The sequence below is a fragment of the Carcharodon carcharias genome, chromosome 6 (assembly GCF_017639515.1).
Source record: "Carcharodon carcharias isolate sCarCar2 chromosome 6, sCarCar2.pri, whole genome shotgun sequence".
Classification (NCBI taxonomy): Eukaryota; Metazoa; Chordata; class Chondrichthyes; order Lamniformes; family Lamnidae; genus Carcharodon; species Carcharodon carcharias.
The window spans coordinates 7,334,710-7,348,730 of record NC_054472.1 but is presented as its reverse complement, the minus strand read 5'-3'; the positions used below and the strand labels follow the sequence as shown (position 1 = coordinate 7,348,730).

General features: G+C 39.8%; 1 protein-coding gene across 3 annotated transcripts in view; it reads left to right on the top strand.

Moving 5' to 3' along the window:
- mrpl13 (mitochondrial ribosomal protein L13) overlaps positions 1 to 14,021 on the top strand; it is a 102,084-nt gene that overhangs the window by 3,322 nt on the left and 84,741 nt on the right. For 2 of the 3 annotated variants that reach the window (XM_041190284.1, XM_041190285.1), the window contains exon 2: positions 1,404 to 1,527. In XM_041190284.1, the coding sequence (XP_041046218.1) occupies positions 1,404 to 1,527 (124 nt within the window). Of the gene's footprint in view, positions 1 to 1,277; positions 1,297 to 1,403; positions 1,528 to 14,021 lie in introns of those variants that run through there. The other variant, XM_041190286.1, reaches the window with a different exon arrangement.

Sequence of the window (14,021 nt, the reverse complement as noted above, 5' to 3'; positions counted from 1 at the left end):
GTTAATTGATTTGGCATTTGAACAAGATTCAGATCGAGTAGCACCAGAGAAAACCATTTGATGTGGTAACACACTGCAAGGCGAGTTAGGTTAATGTACAGTATAAAGCAGCTAAATTATTAAAACCCAGAAAGCTTTAATTAATGAGTGACTTCATCAACAGTCTCAGACAGACCAAGCATGGGGTATAAATTGTATTCTATGTTGCCCTCCAAAGTTGTTCCATTATGTCGCCCATTTTGTTTCTTTTGTTTCAAAAATTGAAGTTTATATTTGCCTGCTGAACAGTGTTGGAGAATTCATTTTGCAGACAGTTTGGTGATGGCCACAACAATAAATATTCAAGTCTTGGTGGGGACCAGTGGCCATGGTTCCTGTTGGTGCTGCTTGTCTCCTTCAGTAGTTCAGTTCGCAGTCTGGATCTAAAATTGGTGGTTTTTATTTAAATGTATAATGATGGAGGCCATTTAGCCCATCGTGCCTGTGCTGGCCCTTTGAAAGAGCTATCCAATTAGTTCCATTTCCCCAGCTCTTTCCCCATTTCTCTGATTTTTTTTTTTTCCTTTTCAAGCGTAGAGCTAGTTCATCTTTGAAAGTTACTATTGCATCTGATTCCATTAGAAGTGCAGTCTCTTTTGGGTGGATGTAAGAAGTCCTGGGGCCACTACTTTGAAGAAGAGCATGGGGTGGAGTTCTCCCTAGTTTCCTGGCCAATATTTATCTCTCAATCAATATTACTAAAACAGATTATCTGGTCATTATCACATTTCTATGTGTGGGTTCTTGCTGTGTTCAAATTGGCTATTGCATTTTTAAAATTACAATAGTGATTACACTTCAAAAAGTACTTAATTGACTGTAAAACACTTTGAAACATCCTGAGGTTGTGAAAGGTGCTATAATAATGCATGTCTCTTTCAGGCAGTGCATTCCAGATCATAATGACTTATTGTGTGGAAACAATTCTCATCTCCCCACTGGTACATTTGTTGATTGCCTTAGCCCTGTTACTGACCCCCCCCCCCACCCCCGCATCAGCAGTGGAACACATTCTCATTTGTTCTATCAAAGCTCTTCATAATCGTGAACACCTCCACTGAATCCCCAGCTAAACCCCTCTGCTCTAAGGAGAGGAAACCCAGCTACTTTGGGTCTCTCAATGTAACTGAAATCCCTCATTCCTGATACCAGTCTAATAAATCTCCTCTTCAAGACCTTGACATCCGTTGTAAAGTGCGGTAGCCAGGATTGGACATAATACTCCAGCTGAGGCCTAACCAGTGATTTTTTTTAAAGGTTTAACCATGCTATATAATAAGCTACATCATTTTGTGATTACGCTCAAGTATTTATGTGAATATTGTATTATCTACTGGAAGCTTTCCCCTTCCTCTCTGTTCTAGCAATGGGCCTCCTTTTCAAGAATTTGGTACTTGATTGATGCCAAGATGCAGCCACCTGGAAAAATTGCTACAATGTGCTCGGTCAGACTACAAGGGAAACATAAGCCCATCTACCATGCACTGAGTAAGTACCCAAAACCTTTGCAACCTTTCTGAATGGAATCTTTCACTAGCAACCTGAGCTTTGACAGCTACTGCAGGTGATTGCAATTTTGCACTGTAAATGATACAGGTGACTGATGGCAGAGCAGCAACCCCTGCTAATTTCTTTGAGTAACAGACGAGAGACTCTAACCAGTGTTCTCCCTCAACATAATGAGTCCCTTATTTGAGCTGGACGGCACTTCCAAATAAGGGCTGATGTTTGGTTCATTGCTCAACTAAAGGCTGCTGCACTGAAAGCATTTTGCCAGTTTGCCCCACAAATCTGCTATAAATTTGTTGAATCCTTCGACCAGAAGGCAGTGCTGTGATAAATCCCAAATAACCTGGTGAAGAAATCTAGTGCAGCTGATTCACTAATGGCTTGTTTAGTGGATGCACCGGTAGTAATCTTCCAAGAATCCTTAGATTCTGGAAAAGTCCCCAGAGGATTGGAGAACGGCCAATTATTCAAAAAGGGAGGGAGACAAAATGCAGGTAACTATAGGCCAGTTAGCTTAACATCTGTCATTGGGAAAATGTTAGAGTCTATTATAAGGGATGTAATAGCAGAGCATTTAGAAATACGTAATATAATCAAGCAGAGTCAGCATGGCTTCATGGAGGGGAAATCATGTCTGACAAATTTGTTAAAATTCTTTGAGGAGGTAACAAGCAGGATAGAAAAAGGGGAACCAGTAGATGTAATATTTGGATTTCCAAAAGGCATTCAATAAGGTACTGCACATAGGCTACTTAATAAGATAAGAGTCCATGGTGTTGGGGGTAGTATATTAGCATGGATAGAAGATTGACTAACTAATAGAAGTTGGGATAAGGTGGGCATTTTTGGGATGGAAACCTGTAACTGGTGAAGTGCCACAGGGATCAATGCTGGGGCCTCAATAATTTACAATGTATATTAATGACTTGGATGAGGGAAGTGAATGTACTATCGCCAAGTTTGCGAATGACACAAAAGTAAGTGGTAAGGTAAGCAGTGAGGATGACACAAAGAGTCTACAGAGGGATATAGACAGGTTAAATGAGTGGGCAAAAACTTGGCTGAAGGAATATAATGTGGGAAAATTGTGAGGTTATGCACTTTGGCAGGAAGAATAGAGAAGCTGAATATTATTTAAATGGAGAAAGACTGCAGGAGGCTGCAGCACAGAGGGATTTGGGGTCCTCGTGTATGAATCCCAAAAAGCTAACGTACAAGTTCAACAGGTAATAGGGAAGGCAAATGGAATGTTGGCCTTTATTTCAAAAGGAATGGAGTATAAAAATAGGGAAGTCTTGCTAAAACTATACAAGGTATTAGTTAGACCACACCTAGAATACTGTGTATAGTTTTGGTCCCCTTATCTAAGGAAAGACATACTGGCGTTGGAGGCAGTCCAGAGAAAGTTCACTAGGTTGATCCCGGATATGAGGGATTTTCTTATGAGGAGAGGTTGAGTAGTTTGAGCCTGTACTCATTGGAGTTTAGAAGAATGAGAGGCACCTTATTGAAACATATAAGATTCTTAGGGGGCTTGACAGGGTAGATGCTGAGAGGTTGTTTCCCTTGTTGGAGAGTCTAGGACCAGAGGGTATAATCTCAGAGTAAGGGGTCACCCATTTAAAATAGAGATGAAGAGGAATTTCTTCTCTGAGAGGGTAGTGAATCTGTGGAATTCTTTACCGCAGAAGGCTGTAGAGGCTGGGTCGTTAAGTATATTCAAGGTGGAGATAGATTTTTAATCAGTAAGGGAATTGAGGTTTATAGGGAAAAGGCAGGAAAGTGGAGTTGAGGATTATCAGATCAGCCGTGATTTCATTGAATGGTGGAGTAGACGCGATGGGCCGAATGGCCTACTTTCTGCTCTTATGTCTCATGGTCTTTGCTCCATGATACATGATATCAAAGACGTCAAATTCAAACCTGAAACAAAAAACTCTCTCCAGTTGAGATATTGATTAAAAAGCCGCACTATAGAACGAGGATTGCACTTGTTTCATAAAATGTGATCACTCCAGCGATGGAGTAAGTCAAATCCTAAATTGAACTGCGTGTAATATTTAAATGTTGCCACTAGATGGTAGCATGATTACAGTTTGGAAGTTTGTTGCATTCGTGACGTTTTAAGATTATACCTTTATCATTCAAGTTTTCAAATCCTTCCATGGCCTCATCCCTCCCTATCTCCGTAGCCTCCTCCGCAAATCCTGAAGAACTCTATCTTCCTCCAGTCCTGGCCTCTTGCGTATCCAGTATTTTTAATCACTCCACCATAGGAGGCCGTCTCCTCAGCTGCCAAGACCCTAAGCTCTGCTGAACTCTCCATCTCTTTACCTCTTTCTCCTCCTTTAAAATGGTTCTTAAAATCTACTTCTTTAACCAAGTTTTTAGTCATCACTCCTAATGTCACCTTATTTGGCTCAATGTCAAATTTTGTCTGTGAAGTGCCTTAGGATGCCTCACTGTGTTACATCGGTGCTACACAAATGCAAGTTGTTGCCATTCTTCTCCCATTCTTTACCTAGGTGGATATGGAAAAAAAAACCCTTCCTTCTGCATGCAAGGTATTTACTAATTCCATGATTTCAGGTTAATTTCTTGGAACACATTTTTAATTTGGAACATTTCAGAGTTTCTGCTATTCTCCACATGAGGAAATACAAAGCTCCAGTTCATTGTTACAGTCTAGCAGCGCTCAGTTCATCAAACCCTAAATGACCAATTGGTTGTTAGTTCTCCTCTTGAATCTGTCCAATGAGTGTGATGGCAAGGTGGCATGGGCAAGTGGTTTGGCACTGCATGAAGTTAGCAGAGCAGCTCCTGGGATTTTTCAAGAATAACCATATGGGTTGGGATTTCTTCCTTGATTGTGCGGTTTGAGGTGAACAAAAACACCAGCTTGTGATCTCTATTCCCATTGAGTCCATTTCAGTCTCTAATCTTTGCAAAACAACTGTTGTAAAAATGCCAGCCCCACTCGAGTTTTTCTCGAGTCACACACATCTGGCTGATAAAATGCACACTAGCTTGGTTGTACATGGCAACACTGAAAGCTGGTGTGTTAATATTTCATCAGGTTAGGTTAGGGGCTTAAGTGAGAACCTAGAAACAGGTGCTTTTGGGGATGGGTGGGGATTTTGCCAGCACATCATGCTTGTTGGAGAAAATCTTGCTGTACCGTGAAAGTGATGAATCAACATGGCTATTTTCTAGATGCAAAGCCTTTAACAAACACAGCATTATAATTAAACATATCAACAGACACTCTGCATGTGTCAACTCAATTCAAGAAAATAATATCCCCCCCATTACGCTATTTTCCACAAATGGGAATTTGTTGTTCAAAGTCCCCCTACACTCCCACCCCCACCAATATTTTAAATTACTTTTTGATATGACATATCACATGCCCGATTGATAAGTTGTATAGAAGGATAATTCATTTGTAGGTCAGAGTAAATAAACCAATGAACACTGTGGGATGGCATAACTCATGAGAGCCATTATTTCGATGTCTATTTATTTATTCATACAGTATACAAGTTCTGTTGCCATTGTTTCAACAATAGTATTTATTGTCGTCATTTTGAGCTTCCTTTTGATATATTGAGTTGCTTAAAGGCAGAGTGTTTGGAAGGAGATTTTGTTTGTGCTGTGATCTGTTTGGGGCAACAGCTGTTTGGGGGCCCAACCTGTGATTTATGTTTTTCATGCGTTCACAACTGCAATGCAAAGATCACTTAGGAGAAAGGCAGAGTGCTAAAGGAAGAAGTAACAACCTTTTCCTTCCAGCAGTTAGCTGAGGAGGGGTTGAACATTTGTGGCAGAGTTGGAAAGTAATTTCAGCAATGGCCTGAGGATCGGTCAAGCTCTGAGTGTAAACTACTGTTGCAATCCCTTTAGTACTTCATTCCCCCCACTGGCTGTGAACATGCAAAGTAAACCTGTCTTCTCAATGAGACCACAGAAATTTAATTTCAGCATTGGCAATCAGTACACGTACTGGCTTTGTACATATCTCCAACTTCAAACTTGATACTGTCAACCATCATTCAGTGGGTGGCACGTTCATCTCTGAGACCGAACGTTCTGGGTTTAAGTCCCTCTTCAGGATTTGAGCACAAACATTAGGAGTGTCAGCCTAAATCTAATACTGAGGGAGTACTGTACTGCTCAAGATGTCCTGTTTCAGATGAGATATTAAACCATCAGCCCTCTTGGGTGGATGTAAAAGATCCCCTGGCACTATTTCAAAGAAGAGCAGAGCTTTCCTCCCTGGTGTCCTGGCCAATATTTATTCTTCAATCAACATCAGATAAACAGGTTACCTTGTTCCTTATCAGATTGCTGTTTGTGGGAGCTTGCTTTGCACAAATTGTCTGTCACAATTTCTACATTACAAAAAAAGTACTTCACTGGCAATAGAATGCTGTAGGAAATCCTGAGGTTGTGAAAGGTGCTATAGAGATTGAAGTCTTTCTCTAAGCTTAATAACATTTAACTTAACCTAACAAAGGGATATACGATCACAGATAGTGTTAATTCTTTTGAAAGGTTTCCTTTGGTGGTGTTCCACCTGGTTTCAATATTTCAGTTCAAAACCCTGAATAGATAAGCTGCAAAGGAAGTTTGAAAAAGTGCATGGTACAGGCAGTCTCCAAACTTCAGCACTGTTGTCATGAACTTGATGCAAAACATACACTGGTCCTGCATTTCGTTTTTGTCAAGGATATATTCAAGAAGTTATTAGAAGACCAATGGCTGATTTTTGCTGTGAGAATAATGCTGAGTCTAATAGTGCTCACCATTATTAAAATGTCAGCTGGACAGCAATTTACTGCATCCACACATGTTCAGTTAAATGTAGAAATCAGGAAGTTGTTACCTTACACCCACAAAGGCTTTACTACACCTGTATCTCACCGTAAGACTCGGCATTGAAATACGTGGAACTAGTTACTCACTTAGGGCTCATCCATTCAAGTAATGTTTTTAATGGTGTGTTAAGTCTTAATTATTGTTGAACAACCTCTCTGACCCTGAAAACTAACTTCTGCATGTTTGTGAAGTCTCATTCCTACAGGTTTTAATTATTGTTGGACATTTTAAAAATTTTGTTTTACCTTTGTCTCTGTCTCACCTTTTTTTCACTCTCTCTTCATCCCATCTCTATTTCCCTTTCTTTGCTTTTTGTATACAAGTTGATATTGAATTAAATATTCAGACTTGCACATCCTGGTTCAAACTCTGCTCTGCTCAATAGCAATTCTTCAATCTGATTGATTAGGGAATTGCAGTTGCTTGCCCTGTTCACACAGGCCTAAATCCTCTGGAGCAGGCCCTGCACCGAAATGGTTGTCTAAGCACAGCGAGTACTCGTGCAAAATCCCACAAAAACTCTGTGGGCAAGCGTGAGAGTAGTGAACGGCCGGCGGCAATCGTTTGCTGCTGGCAGGAAAGTCTGGGTCCTTGTATATAATATTTATCCAAATTCCAGACCCAGCATCCAAAAGTTTCCAAATACTTGATCTGTTTGTCAAGCACATTGTAATTTCTTGAGGATGTGATAAACGGCTGTAAAAAAAAAAATGCAAGTTTGTTCTTAAGTAGTTATTGTAAAGTTTGGCCCATCTTAAGTCATGCTGTGCCTAAGCACATCTCACTAGACCTATAGATGTTCAACTGGTCACTTCAAGTTTGCTGGGTTTGAGGAATGTTCCTCAGTACTGGTATTTTAAGAATTGTATTAAATGCTGTGATTATTCAGATGGTAGCCCATGAAATTTTCAGGTTCAAAGGATGAGATTTTTCCTAAAGCTAACTATTAAAGTTTCCTCTTTTTAGTTATTTTTGTATTTTTAGTAACCCCCTTTTCACTGATTGCTCTGAGAAAATGTCATTTTGTTCAACAGGCTATAATTTAAAACTCCCATTGTTGTTTTTCCCTATGAGGCAAATATGTGTAAGAACATCAAGTGCTTCTAGGAAGCAGAATACTTCTTTTGGCACAAAGTATTTTAAATAGTAGCCAAAGCCCTTTTTTTAAAAAAAAAACTTGAAGTTCAGTGTTAACTGATAACAAATGGTTAACTGTTTTGGCAATGTGCAGGAACTTATTCGAACTTTAGAACTGATGTGTGACCTCAACAGGTCAAATATGTAACAGGTATCAATTCTCAGGTTGCCCCAGGTTATGTATTTTTTTTTAATTAAGTAAAGGAATGTTTGAGCAATGCTGATGTGCTGTCAGTAGATAGTGCAAATGCACTTCCAGAGACATCTGATGGTTGTAAACGTACACAATTCTCTTCCACCCTCTCAATATGAGCTGTCCTAATATTTTGTTTTATGAAATAGCTAGCCCTGGTTTGTACTCCTGTGTTGGGAGAACACTTTGTGGTGTCAGTAACCTGATTAGCTCTCAAGTCCCACGGGTATGTTTCATGCATATTTGAGTCTAATCGAGAGAACTTACATTTGTCAGCACATGGTCGCAATTACTGAGACTGAAGGTCTATGGGGTTCCATTTATTAAAGACTCTCAACAGTGCCATTCAATATGATTGATGTGGTAAAACATTTCTGCTTAGAATTTTGTTTCAATTTGAACAAAGATTCTGTGTTTCCAGAAAAGATTTTTGACAGTTGCATTATTTTTCAAATGTCTCTCCCTATGAAATACAGCACTGCAGCTGTCAGCTGATAAGCAGTGATTTGCAGAGACATCCACTTGACATGACCGGGAGGGAGTATCAGTGCAAGTCCCTCTGGCTTCCATTAGAATTTAAAAAAAAATATTGTAGAAGCTATTTATCGTGAAAACCTAACAATCCAGGGAAAATGTTCTCTCAATTACATTACTCTCACAACATGGACATGATAAAATTAATGTTTCCATGTATCAGCAACCTGTGTTTACACAACCTCAAACCTATGCATTGGAGTTGTTCTGTATTTTCATTTCAAACTCATCACACTATACGCTTTTCATTTTCAGGATCTCAAAATAGTCAACTCCTGATTTCCCTCAGCTTACAATCTGTAAACTTAAACCTCTTAAAACCCCTGCTTGTTATCACTTAATCGCTAAATCTCGACTTTTCTCACCCCTCCTAATCTTTTGAAAATATGGGTGTGCCTTAGCACAATGGGTCTTGTTCCCTTCATCTAGGTCTTCAGGGGTGGGGGTGTGGAATATAATAGTTTACAGAGTAACAGGGTCTATAATTGGTTCCCACACAGAAAGTCCTTTCATCATTCATACCTTGTCCCAAGTATTGAAGTGAGCAGCTCGGAAGAGCTTCTCAGAAAGAGGCAATGCCACGAACAGCAATAAACCAAATGATCAGATAATCCATTTTAGCTGCTTGATGAGGGATAGATATTTGCCAGAATACTGGGAGAACTCCTCCGCTTCAAGTGGTGCTGTGGGATTTTCAGCATTCGCCTGGGAAGGCTGAGAGGCTTCAGTTTAATTTCTTATCTAAAAGATGATACTTCTGACAGTGCAGTACTCTCTCCGTACTGTACTGATTTGAGCGCCGAGGCTATGTGCTCAAATATCTGGATTGGGACCTAAACCCACAATTTTCTGAATCAGGCATAGAAGTATTGCCAACTGAGCCAAGGCTGTCAACAAAAGATAATAACTGGCATCATATTTCATTTAGTTGCGGCCATATCTCGCTTAATTAACCGAAACTTGTTGACAGACGTTAATCAAGTTGTTACAAACAGAGTCAGACCTTTTGAATTTGCAAGCATTGCCTTCATCGATAACTCAATAAAGTAACAATGTTAAGTAGAAATTTTGAATAGGTGCAAACGTGCTCCGGTATTGTAAGCAGATTTTGGATAAATTGAAATGCATGATGTCGTTCTCAGTTTTTTCTCAGTTCTCAGAAAAGCGCAAAGACTTTGCAGCAACGTCAATAGAACACAATAAATGTGGTTTTCATTTTTACCATTCTACGCTGTTTAAACAGCAACAGCTCAAAAAACTTAATTATACTGATTCTTAAAATGTGTCCTGTGCAGAGTAATGGGCTTTGATCTTTCTCTCGTATTATTAGTTACTCTCAAAGCTTTTCATACATTAACCAAACATCTTGAATAGGCCACATTATGCTTCAGTATTACAAATGGGTGCCGATGGTAATGGCAGTTTGGAAACAGGTTATCCACCTGCTCTCTTAATGGCAGTTTCACAGTGTCTATGGAAGACGTAGAATAGGGAGCGTCTTTGTCTGTATCCTGCAGGTTTCCTTCATGTGCCACATTTTCTGACTTAAAATAGGCTCTCTTTAAAGAAAAAGTACATTCAAATGAGAAGTTAACATGTAACAATAACTTGCATTTATATAGCTTCTTTAATGTAGTAAAACGTTCCAAGGCATCTCACAGGAGTGCTATCAGAGAAGAATTTGACACTGAGCCACGTAAGGAAATATTAGCACAAATAACCAAAAGCTTGTTCGAAGAGGTAGGTTTGAAAGAGTGTCTTAGAAGAGGAGAGAGAGGTAGAGAAATTTAAGGAGCGAATTCCAGAACTTAGCCTTGGCAGCAAAGGATCATCATTCATTCAGTCATTGTGTTGTTACACTCAGGATGGTTATAGAAACTCTCTGATGAAACAAAGAGTCCTTAATCTGCTTATAATTTAAGTTGTTGAAAGGAAATGACATTCAATTAACCTAATCAGGAAAGCTGTTTGCTCTGAAATGGCTGTTGTCGGAATGCATCAGGGCCAAACCAAAGCTGTCGGCAACTTGAAAGTGCAATTGTAAATGAGTTAGGTTATAGTTTGTTTCGTGGACTGATACAGAAGAAAGTGGGGTTGGAAAGGGGCAGTGACATGTGGGTGGTGATGTATACAAAGAAGTGGTTGGAGATGGCCTTGTCTTTAATCAAGACCATGTGAGTTGAATTGCATGTAAGATGGCAAGGCCGATGAGAGGTTGTAAATATGGATAAGGAAATTTATGTAGGGGCCAGAGTTTAAGAAGAACGATGAAATCAAGGTAGAGACGGCAAGGTGAATTGAGATACAGATTTTAATTACTAAGGGAGGTAATGGGGGAGGATAAATTGGGGAGAAATTCTTGATGAGGATAGGCAGGATTGTGGAGGATAGGATTTTAAAGGGCATTGAGAGAGGTGGAAATAGGTGAGCTATTTAATGATGAGAACGCTCCAGAGGAGAAGAGGGAGAGACCAAGAGGTGATATGGTAATGAGGGCCAGCCTGAAGGAGCTTGGGCGGAATAGATGGTGAGTAGTATACTCGGGGTGTAAGGTTTCAGTGTGGAGAAAAGCGTTACCACCTACAAGCCAAATTTCACTCAAAGGCCTGATGTCAGTTGTTCATTGTGACTGACAATGACTTTGTTAACTTGTGAACACGTGTTCTGTTTGGAAATGGGGAGAGTTGGTGATTGTTCATCCCCTGACAGAATCTGTGGGGGCAGCAATCGATGGAGTGAGTGGGAGGGAGGTTGGCAAGACTTCTCCCCCAGATGCCTAGGGTGGAAAGTTTGGGGAGAATAGGGAAGTTGGGGGTTACTGCTCTTAAGAAGGTAGAGGCAGGAGTTTCAGAGAGCCCTTTGAAGAAATTTGAGGTGCACAAGAGTATCACAATATGCTTATCCATGGGGAACTCGAGCTTGGGACAGTTGAACGAGAGAAGGAACACAGAGGAGCAGTAATGGCTTGGCTTAGTGATTAATGGGGCAAAGCACCCAGGGTGGAGAAACAAAAGGTGCTTTCACTGGGTGGTCTGGTAACATCTTGAGTTTCTACTTGAGCCTGTAATATTATCTTCCCAAATTCCATATGTATCACAGATGTTTCACCTCAATGTTTATTATGCCAAAGTTGTACTTAGTCCTTACTCTTATGCTTGTTGCCAGGGCAAAAGGAAGGGGCAACTTAAAGGCATTAATTCCCTTTTGTGGAGGGATATGCAGGTTTGGACAAATGTGCTGAAAACAGTTCTCTGTGGGGATGAAAGCCTTTTGGACTTGGTGGGCCAGGAACAAGCCCAATTTATTTTTTTGAAACGAGTAAAAGAAAGCACTGCTGGGGATCAAGAAGGGGGTTGGGGGGAGGAGCTGCAGGTGGTAGCTATAAAGATATCTGTGCAAGAGCAGAATAGTGACACAACTGGGAGTCTCAGTGCATTGGCTGCAAACCTAGTTGCAGAGCAGTGATCCTCCATGTTCCATACTATCAATCTTAGTTGTGCTGGCGCGAGGTCCAGAGCAGAAGTTATGCATCTTCTCTGTAAAGGGGCAGAGGGGAAGTCACTCCAGTTATTTTTGGGTAGTTTTTCCAGACAGATTTCAGAGCAGCCTTGTGGGGCATCTCATCCAGAGAAGCTTTGTTGCATGGAATGTATGATGTTAAGAGGTTAATTCCCCTGGCTGCAGAGCCCAGAACTTGGGGACACAGTCTCAAGATAAAGGGTCAATGTCCATTTAGGACTAAGATGAAGATAAATTTCTTCACTCAGGATTGTGAATCTTTGGAATTCCCTACCTCAGAAGGCTGTGGATACTCAGTTGTTGAGTATATTCAAGCCTGAGATCAGTAGATTTTTGGGCACTAAGGGAATCAAGGGATATGGGAGTATTGGAGGAAGTAGGAAAGTGGAGTTTTCTGCCATAACCTCTCAAGCTTTTTTTTCCCAGAAACTCCTCTAATTTGCTCAGCAAGCCAAGTTTACAGACAAACAGAAGGCAAAGGATAATGATTTTAAGAGAAGTAGTCTCACCAAAAATGTAGTTTTGTAATGCCAAGCTATTTTTGCATTTTTTCAGTACTCAGGCGTAACATTTTTAGGTAATGCTTTCTTCTCATTGACACTTACTGTCAAGCCTCCAGCGTGTGCATGATTGATGTTGTGCACCTCACCATAACTAATGAGAGTAAATGACATGAATTGTGTGTTGCACATAGCCAGGAGACATTCATCCATCAGTATCTGCCATGGTGGAAGCAGTACTTTAGAAAAAAACTTCCTGTGAATTTTTTTTTTAAATTTGGATTAATAAATGGTATTTCATGGGAACATTGAATGTTTAATGCTTGATAATCTTCAAAGGCAAAATTGCTTTATGTGTTTGCCTTGTCTTGCATGATCGTCCAATTCTGCGTAAGTACCAGATATTGAGCGAAACAAGCTTACTGTGGATTTAACATTAACATTTTTCCCTAATGTTAAATGGACATGAAGCTACTGAAAAGTTGTTGGTCCTTGCCCCGAGCAGAAGTACCCACATTCTTGCTGAATAAATTCTTCTTGTCACAATCCACCCAAAGACAATATGTGACAAGTCAAAACGTAAATCTTAATAGCTACTTGCAGTATTCAAAAATATATCCTGGGGTTCTATAGCAACCTGAAGCATAGTATAAAAAGAGTGTTAACTTTGGTTATTTAAATGTACTGTATCCTCAGACTTTTCCTGTAGTATATTACTAGATGCTTAGTTAGTTAAAGAGCATCATTCGTAGTCATTTGGGAGTGGGCACGCTCAACTAGGAATGCTGAGCTCCAGAAGAAAAAAATAGAAAAGTTTGTGTCTGCATTTTTTTTTTCACAATAGCCGCAATAATTATTTGTGCTGAAATCTACAGATGGGCATCATTTCATTGGAAATGTAGTTGGAGGTCACGCTGTGTGATAACATTACGTAACAGCGCAATTCCTGAAGGTAATGTTATATGACAGCTTAATTTTTATGTACATCTCAGAAAATGAAACTCGGTGTCACCGTAGAGATGTCTTTCAGAGTACCTACAGCAATCAGGACATGATCATTATTGAAATAAACCCATGGATATATTTTTAATCAAATTCAAGACTTTCAAATTTATAAAGGGGGAGAAAAGGAATCTCGGTTATGGACAATCTGAAAGTTATGAGGGTGGCAGGTCAGTGAAGAGATCATTTGAGTCATTGAGTTTAAAGGTGAGCAATGTTGTAGAGGTTTATGGAGGAATTGTCGGGTCCAAATCTCAATTCATCTAGTTCAACAGCAAGAGGTGGTTTATGTTTTTAGGACAAATACCTTTTAATAAATGTACTTCAAATTCAATGCATACCCCATTTGAATCTCTGTATTGTGGGCTCATCATTCTAATTTGTTTTCCTTTCTAAATAATTTCACTATAATTATCTGTGTACAAGTAATCTTGATTGGTTGTCTTTATTTTAAAATGATCCTGAAAATGGAACAAGGGTTCTCCAATTTCGAGATTTCTTGAGCTATTTTTAAAATCTGTGTGGATTTACCCCCCTTGCCATTGCGGGCTATTTGTGGCAAAACAATTCAATTTGGTCATGTCGATCTGCCATTGAAGTGCTGTTCAATTTAATTAGTTGCAAATAGACCATTCTGTGACACAAATAATCAATAACCTGTTTCCTCATTAGGTTTTCGGTTTCTGTGGTGAATCTGAAGTCCCACCCCA